Source organism: Colobus angolensis, unplaced genomic scaffold (assembly GCF_000951035.1).
Source record: "Colobus angolensis palliatus isolate OR3802 unplaced genomic scaffold, Cang.pa_1.0 Scaffold272, whole genome shotgun sequence".
In the NCBI taxonomy this organism is placed as follows: domain Eukaryota; kingdom Metazoa; phylum Chordata; class Mammalia; order Primates; family Cercopithecidae; genus Colobus; species Colobus angolensis.
In genome coordinates this window covers 3072031-3092494 of record NW_012115955.1, presented here as the reverse complement: position 1 = coordinate 3092494, position 20464 = coordinate 3072031, and the positions used below count along the sequence as shown (strand labels likewise).

At 38.3% G+C, this 20464-nt stretch overlaps 1 protein-coding gene across 1 annotated transcript in view; it reads right to left on the bottom strand.

The window, feature by feature from the left end:
- SHC3 (SHC (Src homology 2 domain containing) transforming protein 3) overlaps positions 1–20464 on the bottom strand; it is a 168661-nt gene that overhangs the window by 103062 nt on the left and 45135 nt on the right. The window contains exons 3-4 of the mRNA XM_011948031.1: positions 8867–8951; positions 1488–1558 (exon numbers count right to left, since the gene is read on the bottom strand). Coding sequence (XP_011803421.1) covers positions 1488–1558; positions 8867–8951 — 156 coding nt within the window. The remainder of the gene's footprint in view (positions 1–1487; positions 1559–8866; positions 8952–20464) is intronic.

The window sequence follows — 20464 nt, the reverse complement described above, 5'->3', positions numbered from 1 at the left end:
CACCTTTCTCCAACACTGAGAGGCCTAGCAAAGCAGGACAGCCACATTGTCCAGTGTGTTGTGTGTGCACAATCAGTAGTAGATGCTTAATAATTACATCAGGAGAACAAAAATGGCATGAAATCACCTCAGAAATCCTAGCGTCTAGAAAGGGAACCCAGTAGGAATGGTTGACAGTTCTCTCCCAATTAACTGTCATTCCTTTAAAAACAACCACCACATAGGAGAACATGACCAATTTCACACAGTTCCCATATTCCTCCAGTCACTGGCATAGTGCTCTGCCCACCATGATGCCACTGGCATGCCTTTTCATGGGTAAGATGAATAAATGACTAAGAAAACACTCAGGCTTCTCTTTTAACCACAGTGCTCTCTATTCAAAATACCACTCCATTGTCTTTGAAATTTTCATAAACCATTTTCTACAAATATGTGGAGATGGCTTTCTTCCTTCATGTAGATTACTGATATTGGTACTTTCATAACCTGTGTGTCTCAAGGCACTTAGGAAAGAGAAAAAAAAAAAACATTAACTCTTTGACCATGAATTTCTTCAGTGAGGAGAAAGAGGTATTATTATGGTACTTACAACAGAATTGAGGTGTGTATGTTTCTCAGCAGCTAATGACTATAACCAGTTACTTTCTGAAGCTCAATCTTTAGACCTGGCTTGCTAATCCAAACATACACAATAGAATGATTTGAATAAAGCAAATATGAGGCATTTTTCTGAGGTTACTATTTAAATTAAGCTACTGCATAAGTGCCAAAGCAACCTAAGCTCCTTGACCACAGAAATGTAGCAGTTTCACAGACTCTGTCCTAGCTTTCCAGTTCTCCTCTTCAAGCTGGCTTGAAACTGGCATTTTTCTAAAGGTGTAAGCTCTACTAGAAGCTATACTAGAGTATTAAATTTTATTTTTAAAAAACCAATGCTTAAATATTGCCCCCCAAGAAGCTTTCATTCTACTTGGTGGTGGAGAATATATAAAACCTGTTCAAAGTCACAGACACCTTAAAGAATTGGTCTGCTTACTGAATGACCTACTCCCACGGCTGTTTCTGCTTCCAATTCTATGCATCTTACTCTCTGTGTATACTGTTGGAAAGTCTTTCTTGACATCTTGATTTTCTTTTTTAAAAAGTACATGGTTCAGTACATTTTAAAATACCAATCTTGTGTTACAGTTTCACACATTAAAGAAACAAACATAAATACTCAGCTGCTCCATATGTCTGCAGCTAAATTATAAAAAGAGCGTGCAAGGGCAGAGTGTCCTTCAAGGTACTGTGGTTGAGAGACATACATCACAAACATGGACGAACAAACCCATGTCTTCAGATGAGAACAGTCCTGACTCACTGTCACCAGAAACCAACCCTCCAAGGGCCAGTCTTTTCCTCTAAAAATGTCTCAGCTGTTAACCTCTGAAATCCTTCCTTCTGAAGTAAAATCACAGGAGTCCATTTTCAAGAGAGCTTACCTGGTAATTTGTGTTCTTGTACTGAAGTCAAGAGACCTCATTGAGCGCAGAACTTCAATGCACCCCAAGTACTGCAAGGGGAAAAAATGTAAATCGTGAGCCCTGAGAGCTGAGATAAAGAGACAACTCCTAACTACACAAGGGCATTTTTGGGAGCCATATATATTTCTTAAATCACATTTTAACTTTAAATTCTAGGGTGAGGCTTTGTTTTTGTTTCTATAAAAGCAATAACTCACAGCCACAAGAAAATATCGTGAGTGGTTAGATTGGCACTACACTAGATTTTTCTAAAATTAGTATTAGTATTTTCGTCTTATTTGGATGTATACTTTTTAAAGCTTTTATGGAAGTATAACTTCTATGCTGTGAAATCCAAGGATCTTAAATGTTTAATTCTATGATTGTTTAAACATATATTTGCCATGAAACTACCACCCAGACCTCAACATTGCATTTCTAGTCTTTTATGAGGCTTCTACAGGTTTACAATTTTTAGAGAAAGAATGAAAACATGATATGACCAACATTTTCATCAACATTAAAAGTCATTATCTAATAAACATATATTGGGTTCTATGAACTATAGATTACCCTCAAAGGTGATTTACTTTGGTTTATCAGAAGGCCCTCTTCTGCATGATCATAAATTTTTAGAAGCTCAAATTTATACATCTAAATGTATAGCTAAATTTTGATCAGTTTCACACATGAAAATGTACATGTGTAAGTATATGGACATAACTAAAGTTATGGATAAAGAACTAGATCCAATATTTATGTTCCAAAGCCCTTGGGGAGTTTGAAGATACAGATGTTTTAGATAAATGCCTTAGATTTAGCAGGAGGAGATCTCATGGTATGGTACAAAAAAAACTGCATTTCAATTATTTAGAAAATGTTAATTGGAGGCTGGCTTTGTCATATCTTCTTATAAAACTTTAAAAAATATCTAGCCTGTCTGCACACCCATAAATGTGATTATTATTCGCACCACTGCACCAGTACCAATATCACTATTGTCACTAAGATATGTGAAGACCACAACAAACTTTGCAGACTCAGGGGATTACCATACCTAACACCATTAGAGTTAACAGGACTACCACAACAAACATCATCATGGAATTACTTGAATACCTCAACCACCGTGGCTGCGTTAAGAGAATACCACTACCAAGGCAGATATTTGAATAGCACCACCACCATCACAGTTATGTGAATTCCATGACCAATGTCACAGAGAAATATGAATTAGGCTACCATCAACATTGCAGAGTTATGTGATTGCAACAACCAACATCACGAGTTCATGTGAATAATAGGACCAATGTCACAGAGTTATGTGAATACCACCAGCATCAAAGCCACAGAATTATCCAAATACCAGAGCCATCATTGCAGAGTTATGTGAAAACCATGACCTGTGTCACAAAGTTATATGAATACCACAACTGACAACAGAGTTATCTGAATACCAGGAACATCAATATCATAGAATTATGGGAATACCACCACCACCATGCTGTTCCAGAATTATGAGAATTATGAAAATACCACAAAAAAACCAACGTGGCAGAGTTATACGAATACCACCACTATCATTGTGGAATTATGTAAATATCATGCCAATGCCATAGAGTTATTTGAGAACTATGAACGATTCAGAGTTATATTAACACTACCACCACCACTACAGAGTTGTGTAAATACCTGTCCTACCATGGATGTGTACAGTCAGCCCTACATGTGTGCAGGTCCCACATTCACAGATTCAACAAACTGTGGATTGAAAATAGAAAGAAAAACAATAAAAGTAACGCAAATAAACAATATAGTAGCAACTATTTACATAGCATTTATATTATATTAGGTATCATAAATAATCTAGAGAAGATTCAAAGTATAAAGAAGGCTATGCACAGGCTACATGTAAATACTATACCATATTATATACGGGATCTGAGCATCTATGGATTTTGGTATCCTACAGGGTCCTGAAACCACTCCATGGATGCTAGGGGATGAGAATATTTATATAAATAACATGACTAGAGTCACAGAATTATGCAAATACTCCATCCATTATCACAGAGTTAAGTGAAAACTATGACCAATGTTGCAGAGTTATATAAATACCACCACCATTGTTGCAGAGTTATAATTTGCAACCTCATCCAACATTACATGTTTATAAGAATACCACCAGCAGTAACATTGCAGTTATGTGAATATAATCCCCACCACTATCATAAAATTAGGTGAATACCACTACCACTGATGTCGCAGCATGATGTGAATGTCACGTTCAACATGACAGAGTTATGCGAATAGGCAACCAATGATACAGTTATGGGAATATCACCCATACTACCATCACAGGATTATGGGAATAGCACAACAAAGTTGCAGGGTTATTTGAATACCATGACTACCATCACAGTTATATGAATATCATGACCACCAGAGTAGAGTACCACCTGCATCAACTTCACAGAATATATGAATAACCTGACTGACATCTCAGAGTTAGATGAGTATTGCCTCCTCTGTCACTGCAGAGTCATGTCAATGCCACCACTAATAACCTCACAGATTTATTAGAATGACACAGCCAACTTTGCAGAGTTATCCATATATTACCATGACCAATACCACAGAATATTGTGAATACCACCATGACCAACAGCACAGAGCTACATGAATACCACCAATGAAAATGATGCAAAATTATGTGCAATGGAGTTATATTGACACCATGTTCACTGTCAAAGATATTATAAATACCACAACCGCCAATGCTGCAAAATTGCGTGACTATCATGGCAAATGTCGTGGGTTCATGTGAATACCACTGCCACCAATAGAGAATTATGTATATACCATCATCAGCAATGTCACAGTGCCATGTGAATATCACCAGCAGCATCAATGCATAATTATGTTAACACCATGATCATCTCAGAGTTGCATGCACATCATGATGAACTGCACAATGCACGTCAATCCTACTACTACCAACATTGCAGAGTCACGCAAATACCAGGACCACTTTCAAAAGATTGTGTGAACACCATGAGTAATGTCACTGAATTATATGACCACCAGCAACAACACTGTAGTGTCACATGAACAGCAATGACAATGTCACAGATTTACCTGATACAACCGCCACTCTTGCACTTAGAGTAACACAACCACCACCACCATCACAGAACTATGTGAATACAATGATCAGTATCACAGTTATGTGAATAGCACCATAAACATTGCAGAAATATGTAAATACCACCACCACCAATGTCACAGTGTTAGGCAAGTACCACAATTAATTTCACAATTATGTGACTATCAGCAGCAGAACCATAGCACAGTTATGTGTGTACCACCATCGATGTTGCAAAATTACATGATACTGTGATGAAGGTTGCAATATGGGACTATTAGGACAAATTTAACAGTTATGTGAACCCCACCATCAACTCCAATATTGCAGTCATGTAAATACCACAATCATGAGTGCAGAATTACATAAACATCACCAACAACAATGTCACCATGTTATGAGACTAACACTACCACAGTGTTGCACAATTATGTCAATGCCACAGCAAATGTTGTCGAGTTATGTGAACACCATGACAAACTTTGCAGTCTGTGACCACTATCATGGTGTTATATGAATACAACCAACATCACACAGTGATGTGGATACACCTCCACCACTATCACAGAGTTACGTGAATACAACCACCACCACCACCACAGAGTTTATGGATACTGTGGCTATTGCCACAGAGTTGTGTGGATACCACAACCAAAGCTGCAGAAACATGTGAATACCACCAACACCAACACCACAACATCAACAGACGTGAAAACCACAACTGGCATCACAGTTATGTGAATACCATACACAATGATGCAAAACCGTCAATACCAACACTCAGAGTTACATGAATACTATGACTTCCACGTCACAGTTACGTGAATACCATGAACAGTATCACTGAATTATGTAAATACCACCACCAACATCACAGAATTATGTGAATACCTCCATCAACGTCACAAAGTGAAATGAATACCATCAACAACATGGCAGAGTTATGTGGATACCATGACAATACTGCAGTTACGTAAGTGCCACCGACACCGTAACAGAGAGATGTTTGTACCACATCCACCAGCACAGAATCATGGGAATGCCACTGTCACCACTATCACATCAATAACAATCAGCATTGCGGAGTTATATAAATATGACCATAATCAGCATCACAGATTTTTGGGATAATGCCCTGCTCCTCTGTCATAAGGTTACGTTAAGATCACAACCGAGGTAGCAGATTTATGTAAATATCACAATGTAGATATTAAAGAGTGATGTGGTTACCACCCACTAACACATAGTCACAGAATTACGTAAAGACCACCATTTCTTTTACAGAGTTATGTATAGCCTGGGCCTAATTTCTTGGAGTTATATTACCACCAACGCCACCTTTGCAGTGAATGTGAATACCAGCACCAATGTCACAGACCTGAATTGGCCTCTCAAGGGTGTGCACAATTTGTCCTCTCAGCACCCGTGCATAAGCAAGCATAGTGGTCTCTGTCCTTCCCAAGACTGCAGTGTCAATCTTTTGAATCTTTGCCAAGGATAAGCAAAAGTAACTCATTCTGTTTTAGTTTGCATTTCCCTCAAATCTAATAAGGTGATTTTTCTTACACGCTTATTGGCCATTTGCATTTCTTTTTCTGTTATTTGATTGTTCATATCTTTCTGCCCAGTTTTCAATTCAGTTATTTATGTTTTTCTTTTAGATTAATTGATGTTAACTTCTTATTCAATCATTTTTCTTTTGGTGGCATCTACATTTTATCTGACAAAGATTACTGCTTTCAGTTGTTAGAGGTATTTTGGGAAAAAGGAAAATTATGACTGTAGGTAATTACTATAATCATAGATGTTGGTTGTTTTCTAGATGGCTTCTGAGAGTCTTGTTTTGTTTAAGAAGGTCTCCCTGACCTGAAGTTCTTACTAATATTCTTTTAACCTTTATTTTAATAATATTTATCATTTATGCATTCATTTGTTTATTTAATGTTTTTCATTTAGCTTTTCAATTCATTTGAAATGCATTGGTCTACATAGGATACAGGAAGAGTTATGATATTTAGCTGCCAGATGGACTGTCATTCATGTTCATACCACTTATATAATAAGTCATCCATTTCTTCCTGAACTAAGGTACCAACTTGGCAGTATATTAAATTCCTATTTCTGTATGGATTTTTACCTGAATTCTATTCTGTTTATTTGTCAACTGCTGTCCCTTGTATGTATTTTTTCTTAAGAGATTTAAAATCATTGTGTGAAGTTTCCTTACCCCTCAAAAATGATTTAGATTCTTATTGAAATGTCATATTATAGTCTATACTTTTCTTCTACAGTGTATCCCAGGGCACTTTTTTTTTTCAAGCATTGGTCACCACTGGGAGTGAGAGTTTAATTTTTTTCCATTTCATCTCTACCTATTTTTTTTTTTTTTTTTTTTTGCTAACAGAGACAAAAATCTATTGACTTAGGGTAAAAAGAGAAAACTCAAGCTGTGGGCTCCAGAGATGTACAAAACTGGATTATGAAAGCTGAACAATGGAGCCCAGGAAATCTCCTAGTGCCAAAACAACTGAAACACAAATGGAAATGTAAAGTGTTAAGAGTTTAGATCCATCTGCCTCATAGGAATTCCAGAAAAAGAAAATTTTAAAAAGAAGAAAAGAAATATTAAAATATCAGCAAAACAAAATGTTTAGAGAGAGGAGTGGTCACATTTTCATGGCTCCCAGGAGAAATGTGAAGAAGGATGCACTCATAGAACACAGTAGCCTCATTTCAGGACACACAAATCAAGAGAGGAACATTCTAAAAGTTTTCCAGGAGTAGGGGGGGGAAAAAAAAATAAGACAGGTTACTTAAAAAGGTAGGAGGCGTGGAATAACGTTAGTGTTCTCTTTTAGCACCAAATACATGAAGACAAATAACATCATCAAAAGTCTGAAGAATAGAAATATTGAGCCAAGAATCTTACATGCACCCAAACTAGCATCCCAGTAGGAGGGCAAAGCGAGGACTCAGAAAGTTAACCACCCACAGACACTCTGAAGGAATTATTCCAGAAAAACAATGAATACAAAGAAGAGGAGGATGTGGGCTGCAAGAAACAATGACGATAAAAGAATCAGTAAAAGTTGCAGATACACCTTATGCCTTAATAATTATTGATGCGTAACTTTAAATACGTATTTTTTACAATGATCAGAAACTAGTATCTCAGGAGATCTAAATATGGTAGGTAAGGGAGTGATGGCAAGGAGAGGTAGGAGAAGAAAAGGTAAAGCATGCCAAGGGCTGTTCAGTTTTGTGGAGGTAGATCCAGAACTGATTAGTTCTAGGTAGCAGTAAAAAATTATGTTTATATATGTGTGTAAAAATTTATATACCGCTGTAAAAATAAGAATAGAATAAGAGACCTTCAAACTACTACAGAACAAAAGAAAAAATAGCCCAGCCAGTAAAAAGAAGGGATACAAATAGAATATGCACAGATGAAAGGCAAAGATAAAATATAAACGTCAGCAATAGTTCCCAATACCTCAGTAATCACAATAACCATAAATGCATCAAACCTGTCAATTAAAAGTCAAAGCCCTTCACATTGATTAAAAATATGTATGGGTTAAATAAAGCAATGAAAAAAAAGACAAAGGGAATACTAAATACATAAAACATTCTATATCAGAGAAATGCTAGCAAAAGAAAACAGGGGTTTAATGTGGGGAAATATCTTGTTTACAATAGCAAGAAAGAAAAAACATAAAATGAATTTAATGAGAAATATACAAAATCAAAGAGAAAAAAACTTTAATGAAAGATGAATAAATAAAAGAAAACATGCTTATGTGGAAAGACATGCCATGCTTCCTGGATTGGAAGATTCAATAGAAAACATGCCAATTATTCCCCAAATTAATCTACAATTTAACTATAACAATTAAGCTCTAACAGCACTTTTACCCCAGAACTTGGGAAACTAATTCTAAAGTATATGTAATAAAAGATGATCCTTAAGAACACAAAGAAATTTCTGAAGAAGATAAAAAGGAACTCGTGAAAATAATGTGGGAACAGGTGAGTCATACAAGGAATTAGAAGACAGTCTAGGAGAAAGAGCACACACGTCCATGGGAACCATTGAAGAAAAGATGAGCCATAAGGCGATGCTGTGATTAGCTAGTATATTAAGAAGAGAATCCATGGAGCAGCCCAGCCTAGCCCAGTGCCATTGTGCAAAGTTGTGTAAGGTGTGTGTTACTGTGGTGCAGAAAGGGACATTCTCCCCGCATGTCCAGTGTACCCCATACACAAATATAAAGGCTAAAATGGTTAAAGAGCCAAACCTAAGAAACAAGATATAAAAGCGTTATAAGAAACTAGAGAATAATATTTTTATAACAAGACCTAAAACTCAAAGGCCATAAGTGAACTCATGAAAATCAATAGTTTTTGTAAAACAGAACAAACGACATAGGTAGCATGAAAAGGCAAGTGAAAGATTGAGAAAAATGTAATAAATTGAACAAAAACTTTAATATCCAGGGTACTCAAAGAGTTTCTGTGAGTCATTAAGTCAGTCCATCAACTCTATAGAAAAAAATAGGCAAAGGGTACAAAAAGGAAATTCACAGAAGAAAGGCAATTGGCCAATATACATCTGTAAAGACTAGTAATCTGGGAAATTAAAATTAACGCTGAAAAAGATACAATTTTCCACCCAGCAGAATGGTCAAATTTGGTGAGAACACAGGAAAATGTGCCTTCTCACATATTCTTCGAGCAAATGTACTTTGATGAGGCCTTCTTGGAAGACTATTTGGAAGTATCTATGGACATACAAGATGCACTTGTCCTTTGACCCACTAACTTTATTTGTAGAACTCTATTCATGTGTAAGTGCCTAAAACTGTAAAGATATTTGTTAATTTCTTTCCTATACAGAGTGAGATTTTAGAATCTGGGCCATAATTCCGAGAGACACAATCTGGAATGCCATAACCCCAGATGCTGAAATCCCAGAAAGATCAAAATCCCAAAGATATAATTATGGAAAAAATTAATTATTTAAAATAAAATAAACATAAAATTTATTAAAAACTAAACATTATTTAAAATAAATTTATTTACATTTTAAAAGAAGATTTATTTGAGAAACATAAAAACACCACAGAACACTGCATAGGCCACTAGGCCTATTGCCTATAAACTAGGCAATGATAACATACATATTTTTGCAAGCATAAACACTTAGGTATGCTAACAACAGTTACATGGGTGTAAGTTATGGGCCTACAAATCATATTCATATTCTTAAAGCTTATATAACTGCTGTCATCTGAACTATTGTGATGGACAATCTAAGTCTTTTAATGAGATCAATCAAAAACTGTGATGGGTCACTACCACATATGCAGTCACCCAAAGAACTGAGATCAAGAAATTCTTTCACCAGTGCAAATGCACAAAAAGAAGGAAGTTTCAATTTTTTTTTTTCTTGAGATAGAGTTTCACTCTTGTTGCCCTGGCTGGAGTGCAATGGTGCAATCTCAGCTCACCACAACCTCCGCCTCCCGGGTTCAAGTGATTCTCCTGCCTAAGGCTCCCGAATAGCTGGGATTACAGGTAATGTGCCACCATGCCCGGCTAATTTTGTATTTTTAGTAGAGATGGGGTTTCTCCATGTTGGTCAGGCTGGTCTCGAACTCCTGACCTCAGGGGATCTGCCCACCTTGGCCTCCCAAAGTGCTGGGATTACAAGCGTAAGCCACTGCGCTGGCTGGAAGTTTCAATGTTTTTAAGTACACACACAATGCTTACACACAAAGTCAATGTTGTGATACGGCACTTGTGTAGAGTCAAATTTGCATGAAAATGCATAAAACGAATTAGAACTCTCTAAAAGTCTTTACAGAATTTATACTTCCAGTATTGGAAATGATGCAAAGATGAAATGCATAGCATGGTGAATTATAAACAAATAATGCTAACAATTTAAAGTAGTGGGGGAAAAGATTTTAAATACTTTATAAATCTAAAAAGAAAATTTGATATGAAGAAGTGTATTATAAGGATAAATTACAGCGATTGCACAGAGTTAGTCCATAAGAGCTGGACAACTTTCACTATCATTAACTATATTTGGAAGTCTTGCATCATGATAAACTACTGCTTTTTTCTTTTAGGTCATGGCTCTCCTTGGAGAATAAATTCACATTCATTTTCTCCATGGTGATGCTCTTAAAATTTTTCCATAATTCTATATACCCCAACACAAGAATTCCCTATTAAATTTTTTCATCTTCTGAGCCATGCTTCTATGTTGTTTCGGACACCTGGAAATCCATTTCACATGCACTCATATACAGACCACACATTTGGTGAAAATAATACCAGTGATAGAACAGCAACACCATTGCATAAATGTCCTCTTATCCTATCATGCACATAATTACTTCTGAAGCAGTCCGTAACTTTGCAACCCTCTTCAGGCAAATGAAGCTTTAATTCACTAAAAGCTGCTGGAATGTCACTAGCTGGCAGGAATGCCAATGCAGAGAAATGATGCATTTTTAAAACTTTCGTCATTGCCATATCATGTGGCCAATCCACTCATCTGAACTGTCTATCAAATGCATTGGGCTGAATTGAAAAAAACAACCTTTATTAGTAATAACTTGAAATTCACTTTTAGAAGGCTTGACAACACCTATTTCCAAACCTACCATTACGGCTTAGGGATTTAATTAAATGTTGGGGATTTTAGACCAAATGCAACAATTTTTAAAACGATGCACACTTAGATTCTCCAAAAGACACCAGTACTTCCTCCACATTCTATTAGTTAAAGCAAGTCACAGGGTTAGCCAGATTCATGGGGAGGGGGGCCACCTAAGGGTATGAACCCAAGAAGACTTGGCTCACTGAGTCAGCCTTTGGAGACAAGTGGGCAGAGAGGAGACTTGGATGGAGCAGGCGCTGCTAGGGTGGGGAGTCAGGTAGGGGAGTAGGAATTGTGGGAAGGAAGCCTTTTACCTCTAAATCTTCTGTTACCAAGGGATGGGCTTGCTTCCCGATCAGCACAGAAACCAATACTATGGCACCAGCTTTTGTGAAAAGAGAGGCTTTATGGCAAGTCAACTGGCAAGGAGACAGGAGGCAAGGCTCAAATCTGACTCTCCAAACTGGGAGTGGGTCATGCTTTTATAGCATTGCTAACTAGTCCCAGGTGATGCCAATGAAGCCGATCTGCCAGGTGGGTGATGTTACCAATTAGGAGTTTGAAGCTTTTCCCCATTGCACATGCCTGGGCTACATGATACAATTTTGGCTCTGCACCGTCGCTAACAACTTAAGCAATGGTTAATCAGCTTCAGCTGGTTCTGTGGTTATACTTCTGTTTTGTTTAAACATGTTGTAACAAGAATGTGTTTACTAATTACTTGCACAACTTCAAATAATAAAAAAAACTAAAAATATTTTCCACCAAAAAAGACCATGCTTAATAAAATTAGACCTCCATAGTGTGATCAGAATTGCTCACAAAGCAACCAATGGATATCTGGTGACTACAATTTGAAGCTATCTGGAACCTCTCTCCTCAATGATCCTCTTGAGGGTCATCTCATTCTGATGAAGGATGGAAGAGGGAAGGGGCAGCAGTGAGACCAGCCAGCTCTCTTCCTCTGACAAGTCTCAGGTAGGCTTGTCCATGTTCATCATTGAAATTCTTCCTCCTGGCTTCAGGAATTGGTCAGGGATGGGTGTGTGATCCCAGCCAAGCCAGTGTGTCAAGATCTGGGGGTGTCGCTAGAACTGCCTGGAGCATCAACTGTTTTTTGTTTTTGACAAAGTCAAACCCAGCTTCAGAGAGCTACACATCATTCCATCCTCCCGTTTCTCAGCCACCAAACTTTCCTGACCAGAGGAGGTTAGAAGGATTCATGGATCATTAACCCTGGTGACTTCTACCTTCAGTGACTATTAGAGCCATCTTCTGAAGTCCATTTGGAATGATGGTGTGCCCAGACCTGTTGTTTCCAAGCAGGGCCCATAAATGGGAATGTTATCCATGCTAGATTTGATGGAAAATCTATTATAACGTGAACATTTTATTGTTAGTATGCTGACTAATTTGCCTTTTAGGCATCTGGTACTGGGCAAAAGGGGGTCTCTTAAATGACTTTAAAATATTTAAGCAATCATTCAATTGTAGCTAATAATAATAGAAGCATTTGTTTCCTAATTACATATAAAAACTCCTGCATTGCCAACAAACATATGAAAAAAAAAAGCTCATCGTCACTGGTCATCAGAGAAATGCAAATCAAAACCACAATGAGATACCATCTCATGCCAGTTAGAATGGTGATCATTTAAAAGTCTGGAAACAACAGATGCTAGCAAGAATGTGGAGAAATAGGAACGCTTTTACACTGTTGGTGGGAGTGTAAATTAATTCAACCATTGTGGAAGAGTGTGGCGATTCCTCAAGGCTCTAGAACCAGAAATACAATTTGATCTAGCAATCCCATTACTGGGTATATACCCAAAGAATTATGAATCATTCTACTATAAAGACACATTAACACATATGTTTATTGCAGTAATATTTACAATAGCAAAGACTTGGAACCAACACAAATGCCCATCAATGATACACTGGATAAAGAAAATGTGGCACATGTACACCATGGAATACCATGCAGCCATAAAAAAGAATGAGCTTATGTCCTTTACATGGACATGGATGAAGCTGGAAACCACCATCTTCAGCAAACTAACACAGGAACAGAAAACCAAACACCACATGTTCTCACTCATAAGTGGGAGTCGAACAATGAGAACACATGGACATAGGGAGGGGAACATCACACACCGGGGCCTGCAGCGGGTAAGGGGAAGGGGAGGGAGAGCGTTAGGATAAATACCTAATGCATGTGGGGCTTAAAACCTAGATGACAGGTAGATAGGGCAGCAAACCACCATGGCACATGTCTACTTATGTAATAAAACCTGCACATTCAGCACATCTATCGCAGAACTTAAAGTAAAATAAGTAAGAAATCTGAAAAAAGGACAAAAATATCTCCCGCATCACTCAATTAAATGTGCATCTGCACCTATTAGGATGTTCTGGTAGGGAGGAACTAAATCTTGCATTGCATTCAAAGACCTTAGAATTTACTAGTCATGCCCGAAAAAGTCATCGTGTGGGGCAGCAAAAGAAATACACAGAAGCCAGAATTGGAGATAAACTGCTGGGATTCAAGAAAGGGTACCATGGAACAACATACATGGGAGCTGCGGGTCTGCAGCAGTGGGTCTCCAAGTGCTTAGGCCAGCAGCATCAACATCAAACAGGAGCTTGTTAGGAACACAAATCTCAAACCTCCTGCAAGCTTTCCAGGAAATTCTGATGTCCAGTCAAGTGTGAGATCTACCTGTATGAGACATCTAAATTTCTGAGCTTGCTTTGTCTTGTCAGTGTTGTGTTCAGGCCAGATAGGTTCAAATCTTGGTTCTTTAATTGTTTAATATTATTTATTTTTTTCAATTAAGTCTCCTTGAACCTCATTTTTCTTAAATGAGAACAGTGATGATGGTGTCTGCTTTCTGGATTTATTGTAAGTCTAAGTATCTCACATAGCTCCTGGCACACCATATTGTCAGAGGCGTTTGAACCAGAGCAACTCCATCTTGAATAGAAGCTGGGTAAAATGAGGCTGAGACCTAAAGGGCTGTGTTCCCAGAAGGTTAAGGCATTCTTAGTCACAGGATGAGATAGGAAGTCAGCACAAGATACAAGTCATAACGACCTTGCTAATAAAACAGGTTGCAGTAAAGAAGACCCACCAAAACCAAGATGGTGATGAGAGTGACCTCTGGTTGTCCTCACTGCTACACTCCCACCAGCGCCATGACAGTTTACAAATGCCAGACAATGTCAGGAGCTTACTTTATATGGTCTTAAAAGGGAAGGGACCCTCAGTTCCAGGAATTGCCCACCTGCTTCCCAGAAAACTCATGAATTATCTACCCCTTGTTTAGCAAATAATCAAAAAATAACCATAAAAATGGGCAACCAGTAGCTCTTGGGGCTGCTCTGCCTATTCTTAATAAACTTGCTTTCATTTTACTCTATGGATTTGCTTCATATTATTTCTTGTGCAAGATCCAAGAACCCTTTCTTGGGGTCTGGATCAGGACCACTTTCAGGCAACATCTTTCCTGTGAACCATGGAAGGGACTATACTAAAGAGACCCCTGACCCAAAGGAAAATCATCTGCACACAACACCAATTGGCTGACTTTGGGTAAACAGAGTGCTTTTACCCGGGTAAAGGATGAGATACGGTTAGAGACCCAACTTAGAGGAGCTAGAGACTCTCCTAAAGACAAAGTGGGTTAAAGGCCCCGCTTAATAAAAGGCAAGGATGAGTGACTGAACTTGGGTTCAAGGCCCAACTTAGGAAGGTTAGAGTCCTTCCTAACATTTAGTGGGTTAGAGGCCCCATTCAGTAAAGTCTCTCTCTGCTATGAATGGATCTGGCACCACAAGATATTAACTGCTATTCTCTTTCAATTAATCTGCCTTGCACTCTTTGCTAATGGCTTGGGTGATGGGATTAAGCATGTACAAGATCATGGGACATGGGGAGCTTTTTTTTTCCCCAAAAGGGGAAACTTGAGAACTGATTGAACTGCTGGAAAAGGTCCCTTCACTATGGACAAGTTGCCTCCTGTTGATTTAGCATTTCTGAGATGGTTGGGTCTTCCTCTGGTCTCCCTGGGGTCCTCACTTTCCCCACCCTGGACGCAGGCAATGTTTTTCTCCCTTCCCTTTTTTTCTTTCTGTGCAAACCAGCTGAATGAATGATAAAAATCACCGTTTATCTCTTCTGTAAAGTTCTGATTCATTGGAAAAAGGATTTGTGAGGTTAGTCTTAAGCTGTCGTGAATCTGTTGTAGTTTGTGCTATGAAAGAGGGTTACCTTAGTATAGAACATGGCTTAGGACCCCATAAGCCTGCTGTTCAAGATGACCCAACAAACTGATCAGTTATGTCCTTGGGAGCTTGACCTTGTAACCATGTGGTGGTACTTTCTCTTAGTCTCTGCCACCCAGGGAACAGGAATTTTGGAATTCAAGTCATAGTTAGCCCTAAAAATTGTCTTAAGCAGTTAAAAGCCTTACAAGCTCAAAATTGACTGCTTTAGGCTCCTTCTGGGAAAAGCAATGGAGACTGCCCAGTGCTGTAGTTCAATAGCAAAAGGCTTTCTTTTCAAAATGGTGGCCTGGGTTCAGGGTTCAATTCCTGGCTTAAGAAATGAGTCCTTTCTAGTTTGATATCTGTGTGACCTTTGTCATTTTTTAAGTCTTTTCCCCTCCATGATGAACAACTTCTGGCTTCCCTTCTTGAATTTTTCCTTTCTCTAAGTACCTGGGAGGTTACCTTTGGTACAGTTCAAAAACCAGAAATATTGGCAGTTTGGCATGGCTAAAGTCTGGTAATAAGAGATTTAAAAGAATTTTTTTGAAACAGTGCTACAGTTAAAAGTCAGTTCAATGAAAAGTGGATATTCAAGCTCTAACAGCCTGGGGTTCCTTGAGAAAAACAGGAGGTGCCCCACAGACCATTTTGGAAAAAAACCTCTGTCTTCCTCATGAAACCCCAGGAATTAAAAGTGGATAGATCCTTCTCAAAATCTGAGGCTCTGTTCTGTTTTGCATTGTGTTATGTGATGTGTTTGACTTTGGGAGGTGTCAGAAATTACTTTCCTTTATGAAAGGGCTTTGGTGTGCAATAACTAGGTAGGAAATATACTTTGGGGGATAGCTAATGGCAGTCATGGGGGGATACTTGCCTCTTCACATGTTTGTATCAGAGAAGTATGCTCTTGGTCACCTAGAAGGTATGGCAATGTCCCCACTCCACCCCCACATTGAGAAATAAAACTCCCACAGGAGATGGGCTGAGTACCTCTTTTTGGAATATAGGACCCAGTATAAAAATGGGACCCTTAATTTTTGAGATCTGTTTTGCCTTCCCGCTGTGCCTGCTTATTAGGCTGTAGAAATTGCATGCTTTCCTGGCCCTGTTCCTCCAAGGGCTCCACTCTGAAACAAGTAATCCAATTAAGAAACTGGTAAATGAAAAATCATATAACTACTGGATCTTCTTCTTTCTGTCAGTGTATTTATATGTGTTGTGTGTGTGATGTCTACATATGAAAGGACTTTGATTAATTGGTTTAAAAATAATAAGAGCTTAAATAAAATATTTTATAAGAAAAAAATATGCCTTTTGGTTCATGTGACCTTAGTAAGCTTTGAGAAATAAAGGCCGTTTTAAAGATTATTAGTAAAATTAAAATGTCTTCAAAATTTAGACATTTGGTCTAAATGACGCAGGTCAGATATTAGGTTTGCTAAATGCTTTTAAAGTCATAAACTGCTACTTTGACTTTTAAAAATTGTTCAGAACAAAAGTCAGCAGAAACTTCTGCAGACTTAAATGTCCCTGTTTGACAGCTTTGAAGAGAGTAGTGGTTCTCCCAGCATGGAGTTTGAGATCTGAGAACGGACAGACTACCTCCTCAAGTGGGTCCCTGATCCATGAGTAGCCTAACTGGGAGAAATCTCCCAGTAGGGGCCAACTGACACCTCATACAGCCAGCTGCCACTCTGAGACTAAGCTTCCAGAGGAAGGATCAGGCAGCAACATTTGCCATTCTGCAATATTTGCTGTTCTGCAGCCTTCCCTGGTGATACTCAGGCAAACAGGGTCTGGAGTGGACCTCCAGCAAATTCCAACAGACCTGCAGCTGAGGGTCCTGACTGTTAGAAGGAAAACTAACAAACAGAAAGGACATCCACCCCAAAACCCCATCTGTATGTCACCATCATCAAAGAAAGACCAAAGGTAGATAAAAACCACAAAGATGGGGAGAAACCAGAGCAGAAAAGCTGAAAATTATAAAAATCAGAGCACCTCTTCTCCTCCAAAGGAATGCAGTTCCTCACCAGCAATGGAACAAAGCTGGATGGAGAATGACTTTGATGAGTTGAGAGAAGAAGGCTTCAGACAATCGGTAATAACAAACTTCTCCAAGCTAAAGGATGATGCTCGAACCCATTGCAAAGAAGCTAAAAACCTTGAAAAAACATTAGACGAATGGCTAACTAGAATAAACAGCATAGAGAAGACCTTAAATGACCTGATGGAGCTGAAAACCATGGCATGAGAACTACATGATGCATGCACAAGCTTCAGTAGCCGATTTGATCAAGTGGAAGAAAGGGTATCAGTGATTGAAGATTAAAGTAATGAAATGAAGTGAGAAGATAAGTTTAGAGAAAAAAGAGTAAAAATAAATGAACAAAGCCTCCAAGAAATATGGGACTATGTGAAAAACCAAATCCATGTCTGATTGGTGTACCTGAAAGTAATGGGGAGAATGGAACCAAGTCGGAAAACACTCTGCAGGATATTATCCAGGAGAACTTCCCCAACCTAGCAAGGCAAGCCAACATTCAAACTCAGGAAATACAGAGAACACCACAAAGATATTCCTCGAGAAGAGCAACTCAAAGACACATAATTGTCAGATTCACCAAAGCTGAAATGAAGGAAAAAATGTTAAGGGCAGCCAGAGAGAAAGGTCAGGTTACCCACAATGGGAAGCCCATCAGACTAACAGTGGCTCTCTCAGCAGAAACTCTACAAGCCAGAAGAGAGCCAATATTCAACATTCCTAAAGAAAAGAATTTTCAACCCAGAATTTCATATCCTGCCAAACTAAGCTTCATAAATGAAGGAGAAATAAAATCTTTTACAGACAAACAAATACTGAGAGATTTTTGTCACCACCAGACCTGCCTTAGAAGAACTCCTGAAGGAAGCACTACACATGGAAAGAAACAACCGGTACCAGTCACTGCAAAAACATGCCAAATTATAAAGACCACCAATGCTAGGAAGAAACTGCATCAACTAACAAGCAAAATAACCAGCTACCATCATAATGACAGTATCAGATTCACACATAACACTATTAACCTTAAATGTAACTGGGCTAAATGCCCCAGTTAAAAGACACGGACTGGCAAATTGGATAGAGTCAAGACCCATCAGTGTGCTGTATTTAGGAGACCCATTTCATGTGCAGAGACACACATAGACTCAAAATAAAGAGATGGAGGAAGATCTACCAAGCTAATGGAAAACAAAAAAAGCAGGGGTTGCAATCCTAGTCTCTGACAAAACAGACTTTAAACCAACAAAGATCAAAAGAGATAAAGAAGGCCATTACACAATAGTAAAGAGATCAATTAAACAAGAAGAGCTAACTATCCAAAATATATATGCACCCAATACAGGAGCACCCAGATTCATAAAGCAAGTCCTTAGAGACCTATAAAGAGACTTAGACTCTCACACAATAATAACAGGAGACTTTAGCACCCCACTGTCAACATTAGACAGATCAATGAGACAGAAAGTTAACAAGGATATCCAGGAATTGAACTCAGCTCTGCACCAAGCAGACCTAATAGACATCTACAGAACTCTCCACCCCAAATCAACAGAATATACATTCTTCTCGGTACCACATCACACTTATTCCAAAATTGACCACATACTTGGAAGTAAAGCACTCCTCAGCAAATGTAAAAGAACAGAAATTATAACAAACTCTCTCTCTCAGGCCACAGTGCAATCAAACTAGAACTCAGGATTAAGAAACTCACTCAAAACTGCTCAACTACATGGAAACTGAGCAACCTGCTCCTGAATGACTACTAGGTAAATAACGAAATGAAGGCACAAATAAAAATGTTCTTTGAAACCAATGAGAACAAAGACACAACATACCAGAATCTCTGGGATACATTTAAAGCAGTATGTAAGGGAAATTTATAGCACTAAATGCCCACAAGAGAAAGCAGGAAAGATCTAAAATTGACACCCTAACACCACAATTAAAATAATTAGAGAAGCAAGAGCAAACACATTCAAAAGCTAGAAGAAGGCAAGAAATAACTAAGATCAGAGCAGGACTGAAGGAGACGGAGACACAAAAAGCCCTTCAAAAAAATCAATGAATCCAGGAGCTGGTTTTTTGAAAGGATCAACAACATTGATAGACTAGCAAGACCAATAAAGAAGAAAAGAGAGAAGAATCAAATAGATGTAATAAAAAATGATAGAGGATATCACCACTGATCCCACAGAAATAAAAACTACCATCAGAGACTACTATAATCACCTCTACGCAACTAAACTAAAAAATCTAGAAGAAATGGACAAATTCCTGGACACATACACCCTCCCAAGACTAAACCAGGAAGAGGTTGAATCCCTGAATAGACCAATATCAGGATCTGAAATTGAGGCAATAACTAACAGCCTACCAACCAAAAAAAGTCCAGGACTAGATGGATTCACAGCCGAATTCTACCAGAGGTACAAAGAGGAGCTGGTACCATTCCTTCTGAAACTATTCCAATCAAATAGAAAACGAGAGAATCCTCCCTAACTCATTTTATGAGGCTGGCATCATCCTGATACCAAAGCCTGGCAGAGACAGAACAAAGAAAGAGAATTTTAGACCAATATCCCTGATAAACATCGATGCAAAAATCCTCAATAAAATACTGGCAAACCGAATCCAGCAGCACATCAAAAAGCTTATCCACCATAATCAAGTTGGCTTCATCTCTGGGATGCAAGGCTGGTTCAACATATACAAATCAATAAACGTAATCCATCATATAAACAGAACCAAAGACAAAAACCATATGATTATCTCAATAGATGCAGAAAAGGCCTTTGACAAAATTCAACAGCCCTTCA